The sequence below is a fragment of the Phaethon lepturus genome, unplaced genomic scaffold, assembly GCF_000687285.1.
Source record: "Phaethon lepturus isolate BGI_N335 unplaced genomic scaffold, ASM68728v1 scaffold5010, whole genome shotgun sequence".
Lineage (NCBI taxonomy): Eukaryota > Metazoa > Chordata > Aves > Phaethontiformes > Phaethontidae > Phaethon > Phaethon lepturus.
Genome location: NW_010513892.1, coordinates 81595 through 87279, shown reverse-complemented (window position 1 = coordinate 87279; position 5685 = coordinate 81595). Strand labels below are relative to the sequence as shown.

Genomic DNA, 5685 nt, shown 5'->3' with positions numbered 1-5685 from the left:
GCCTCTGGCCGCTTTAAATTTGCTTCTCTCCCGTAGGACTCTCTGTGCGTTGGGGCACTGCGCTGTGGGGAGAAAGGAGCGGGAGCCTTTTGGCGGGGATAACCTGACAAAACGTAAACAAGACGTTTTGTTGGAATGTCAAAGCATATTAAAATATCTCTGTGTGGAAAAGTATTCTCCTAGTTTTTGGATACAGGCACTATCCTGTAATTTTTTAAAACACGGTGCTTAAAAATAACACAAAGGAAGGCTTTGTAATGCAGACTAACCTGGCGTTATTAACCTCTCTAACTTGAAATATACTTTAAAAATCCTTAAAAACTTTAAAAATCCTTAAAAACTTTAAAAACTCTAAAAAAACTTTTAAAAATACTTTAAAAACTTTTAAAAATACTTTAAAAACTTTTAAAAATATGTAAAGACTGCGCTTACCTGCACACAGCTGCAAGCTGCCAGACAGCATCACAACTATAAGCTGTGCAGAATCCATGCCGTTTCACAGTAAGTTATGGAAACGGGAATAAGTGTTTATACACAAGGTATCTAATGACTTATTTCTAGAATGTTTATAGAAATGGGAAGCAGAGCAAGTTCTGTTGTGTTTTTCTTTGCTTTTAAATACAGGCTTTTTTAGAGCTGCGTAGTAATCGAGGAAAAATTACACTTTACAAAATAGTTAAAACTTTTTTCTCTCAGTAAGTCCCTTTGCTCATATTTCCTGGTATAAATATATTGATTACGGGGACAGGCTTAGGAATTTTACATGCTTGAAATAGGACCTTAGGATATAATTTATTATGCAATAAGATTATTTCATGTAACTCTGCATTAACCTTTGTATACAGATATCTCCATTCGCTGTTACTGTACCATTCACTAGACCTGATTAGGATAAAGCAGTATTAAGAACCTTGTTCCCCTTTCTTCTAAGAGACCATTTTAAACATCTCTCCTAGGATGGTTTTGATTTGGATACAAATCCTGACAGAGAGCAGACCCTCTCTCTAAATAGAGACTCTGACAAGCAGATAGACTTCTCAAAAATGTGCAATTCAAATCAAGAGTATTACTTGAAGCTAGAAGAGTTGAAGAATGCCCACTTGGAGACCATGGCAAAATTAGAAAGTATGTATCGGAATCAACTATATTTAAAAGGAGTACAACCCTTAGACAAGAAAAATGCTGCTTCTAACATGGGTTGTAGGTAAGTTTTGTGGTACCTTTTATCTGAAGATTCTCAAATGCTTTGCAGACATCAGTGAAACAGCAGGGTTTTTTTCTGGGGGTGGGAAGTGTTACTCTCCCCATTTCCTGTAAGCAGATAATCCCAAGAATTAGTTTTAATAATAAAAATGCTTGTTCATCTTGCTAACAGACTGCGAGATTTCCAAGTGTGCGTGCAGCAGAGACTGGGCAACATGTTTAGTAAAGCATGGCGCCTTTCCTTAAGAAGTGCTGACTTGTTCACAATCAGCACTTACTTAAAACTGTGATCGGGTGTGAGTGCCCAATGTGCTCCTCTTTTCCCTTCTCTTCCTGCTCTCTTCTTCCCTACCAGTGCTGCTTTTTTTTAATTTTTATGCTTTATACCCTAAAGCAGAAGGTATTGGCTTTGCAGCAATGTTGGACTGGACTCAAATCAAGCAGAAGGTATTGGCTTTGCAGCAATGTTGGACTGGACTCAAATCAACTTTTTTTTTTCTTTTTCCTTTTTTTAAAGGCCAACTTGGGAGAAGAGCCCATGTCAGCCTCTAAATTTGCACAAGTCCTTCTCAGACTCTGACTTAAGTGATCCCTCAGGCTCAATATCTAACCGTCATAATCTATCTGTCTCAATATCTAATGGGTCTGACAGAGAATTAGCGTTGGAAGAACACAGTAGTGAAACTGAATCATCTGCGTTTGCTAAGCAACGGATTGAAAAAATGTGGGACGGTTTCTCTGTGGCAGACTACATCTCGCGCACCAAACATATCTTACCAAGCTCACCAGCCTTTAGAATGATACGGAAGAAACAGAAAGCATGGTCACCAAAAGTTACAGTGCCCAAGCCTTTCCAGATGACTATCAGAGAAGCTAGAAAAAAAGAACAGAACATCAAATCAAAGTCGCAGATTGAAATGGAAAATAACTTACTGAAGAAGCAACTAGAGGAAGAAGCAGAGTGTCAGAAAAAATTCCGAGCCAATCCAGTGCCCGCTGCTGTTTTCCTTCCACTCTACCACGAAATCGTGCAACGAAACGAAGAACGCAGGAGGTCCGTGAAAGAGAGAAGCAAACTCAAACTCTTGGCTTCTCAGAAGCCATTTAAATTCATTGAACGAGAGAAGCAAAGGAATGAAATTAGAAAAATGCAATTAAGAGACCTTTCCGCACCTGAAAAGAAGACAAAACTGTTCAAAGCAAGACCAGTTCCTAAATGTGTTTATAGTCCAGCTGTTAATGACAAGCTAAAGGAAGAAGAGCTCTACAGAGAAATCAGGATCAGAATGCGAGCTGAAGACTTGCTACGTAATTCAGCTCTACCCAACAGTAGACTGGCTTTAACAAATACCAATAAAAAGAAGAAACACAAGTGCATTGAACCAAAGGAAACAGAACATAAACCTAAGATCAAATCAAACGTTCCAGATTTTGAACTACTACACCAGAAATTTCAGAAACGGCTCCTGCAACAAAAACAAGTGAAACACCTTACAGTCTGTGAACCTTTCGATCTTCGTACTCCATATATTCCCTCAAACAAGGGGAAGATTTTGAAGGACATTCAAGAGGATGAAGAAAAGCTGAAAGAAACACGCTGGCCATATGCCTCTCCAAGACGTAAGCCTCAGATGAGACATGCAAGTGCAAATCCACATCTCTCAGGATTTGGAGAATCTAAATCGCCAAAAATCACAGAATCCACAAGACGACGGCTACAAGCCATAAGGTGACTTCTGTAGTGGTGCTCTACTTATATATATATATACTTGAAGAGTAGATTTCTTTTGTATTTCTACATACGTAGTCAGTTCTTTCATGCAGGGAATATAGGACTTAATATGAGGACTTAATTATAATAGAAAACTTAAAATATTTAACTATAGGATTTAATTAGTATTTATGATTGTTAAAGAAACATAGTGCATTTTTGTCAGAACATCCATAGGAAAGGGACAAATGACTGCTGTTTCCCAGGATATGCCCGAGTCCCTTGAAATGGCACACACCTTGTATCCATTTATGCCAACCCTGTTTTCACCCTGCTTTTCTCTTTTGACTCTCCTTTGCCAAAGCTTCCTTTGCAGTCTTGCTTTTGATTTAAAATTAATTCAGCCTTAGTTTATTTTTCCACCCAGGAACTCACTTGAGGAAAAGAGAAAGCTGGAAGAACAACAAAAAAGGAACAGAACAAAGCAGAAACAAAGAACGAAAAAACTCCAGAAAATCGTAACAACTCGGGCTGAGGCCAATGACCCACATCAGAGCCTAGCTCAGATGTCTAAATCCAAATTAAAAACATTCAGGTATTTTGTTGCATTCCCCCAAATCCTGAACCTCTTACTCTACGTTGTATGTTAAACATACAATGTAAAAAACAGCATAGTCTAGGTTTTCATAATTACGCATTTGATAAATTATACACTGTAAAAGCAGCTAGTAGAAAAGAGTGGCCAAGTCTACTATTTCAACTGCGAAATTGTCACCTCTTACAATGATTTCGATCTATATGTTCTGCATTATAGATTAGCTAACAGGAGACTCCTGTGTTTTCTCAAATTACATAATCAACTAGAGAAGAAAAGTTTAAAAAAAATCAAAATGAAAAGGAACCTCTAAGTGTAGTTGCAGAATAACCTTGCACTGCTGGATTGATAGGTGTTGGTACAACTTCGGTGCTAGCTGTCTCCTACAGTAGCAAACATTTCACAATCCACTTCTTTGTCCCAGCAGGTCCCCACTTAGGAGGGAAAATGAGAGCAGGAATATTATTTTAAATTGGCAGCTACCCAGGGAGCTGCTGGTGCTTAGGAGGAATGGGGTCCAAAGTTACTTTTAGCGGAGATACAAATTCAAAGACTGTTTCTGTACAACTGAGAAAAGTAGAACACAGGGAAAAACATCAAGCCTTCTCAGTGTGCTGTAAGCTAGCAGTGCAGATGGCTCCAGCTCTCTGATGCTGGTCTGACTCCAGAATTGCTGCTTGACCTTGTGTTTGTGGCTAATTTAACCATTTCTGCTTCCTGTTCTTTTTAATCCTAGGGAAAAAAAAAAGTCAGTCCTGTTTGAATGAGTCTTTAGTGAGGTTTATAATCTGTCTTGGCATGATGGCAGTGCAGCAGTATCATCCATTTAAGGCGCTGCTATGTGGAGACAGTGAGAGGTACCGACTGCTCTGCCCCTGTTGCTTCATGCATAGGCAGGATTCTTGGGCAGCAACTATGAATCCTAATCTCCAGTAACCAGGCAAATTGTCAGTAACTGACAGTAGTAGGGCAAAACAATACAAGGGTGAATGATCATCAGAGATGCCTGATTACAAGATTTGTAGGTTGGAGTAGCAACTTTTAAGGTGTTTAGAATATGGTCCAGGATAGAGATCTTTCTGAAATGAGGGTGGAGGCGAGGGCTATCTTTATGTCTGAGTTGAAAGGTAACAGATGTTTCCCCATTTGTTTTGCTTTACATGGGTCTCTTCTTTCTTTATAGCTAAAATAGAAAACTGGATTTATTCTTAATAGACTTTAAACTCTGGGCTGTTAGAAGCAAAAAGTAAAAGCAGTGTAGCACCATCTGCTAGACAGCACTGCACACTGCTCCACCAGCAAACTTTGTAATGGTTGTTCACCCCCAGTGTTGCTGCACTGTGACCAGAAAGAGAAAATGCAGCAGAAACTGAAGCACGTGCATTCTCACGTGCCGAAATCATGAAGTGCAGTGGTTCAGCAACGTAAGCCAGGACAGGCCAGAAGCAGCAAACAAACATTTTGCTTGGCCACGTGGGCAAGCGACCAACCCGCGTACATCTAGGCCCACATACCACCCCCCCCACAAGACAGCTGAAGCCCAAGCACACACAGGAAGAAGCGGCGCTCTAGGAGAAGCAGGGCTTACACTGGGTCCTGGAGAGCAGAGATGCAGGTCAGAGGGCAGTCCCTTCTAATTCTCTTGTTAGAGTCAGAGCTCAAGTGCAATTGCTTTTGCAACACAACCAGCAGGTGCCGTTAATAACAGGAGCTTTATAATGTAAGTGTCCTCAGGCAGATGATCTGCTGACTCTAGGACAGAAGTGGAAAACAGTTTGAGTTACAGAAGCAAGGTGGAGAATTAAGGGGGGGGTGTTTACAGATTTGATTTGAGTTCACTCAACAGCGAACGTCACATTACATTTAGCTTAATCAGATTTCAGGAGTACTGTAAAACACTCATGCTTAATTCTTGTCTGCACATAAAATTATGCTATTACAAAGCAAGATTACTTCCCTAGTGCTGATGCATTAAGGCTGGTACAAGTGCTTAACTTGATAATGCTTATTTCAGCATAGGCTGGGTAATAAGGTATATTAATGTAAGTGCTCTTCTAACAGATAATTAGGCTGTAGAAAGCTGCTTGAGAGAGCAAGCAAGTAGCAACAATGAAGCTGACTCCCTGAAAACGGTGAATAACTTGCCTTAATGCACAGCCATATTGCAGAAATTCAG

At 39.9% G+C, this 5685-nt stretch overlaps 1 protein-coding gene across 1 annotated transcript in view; it reads left to right on the top strand.

The window, feature by feature from the left end:
* Positions 1 to 1034: 1034 nt before the first annotated feature.
* FAM161A (family with sequence similarity 161, member A) overlaps positions 1035 to 5685 on the top strand; it is a 7869-nt gene continuing 3218 nt past the window's right edge. Inside the window, exons 1-3 of the mRNA XM_010291254.1 lie at positions 1035 to 1204; positions 1721 to 2932; positions 3342 to 3509. Coding sequence (XP_010289556.1) covers positions 1044 to 1204; positions 1721 to 2932; positions 3342 to 3509 — 1541 coding nt within the window. The 5' untranslated portion in view covers positions 1035 to 1043. The remainder of the gene's footprint in view (positions 1205 to 1720; positions 2933 to 3341; positions 3510 to 5685) is intronic.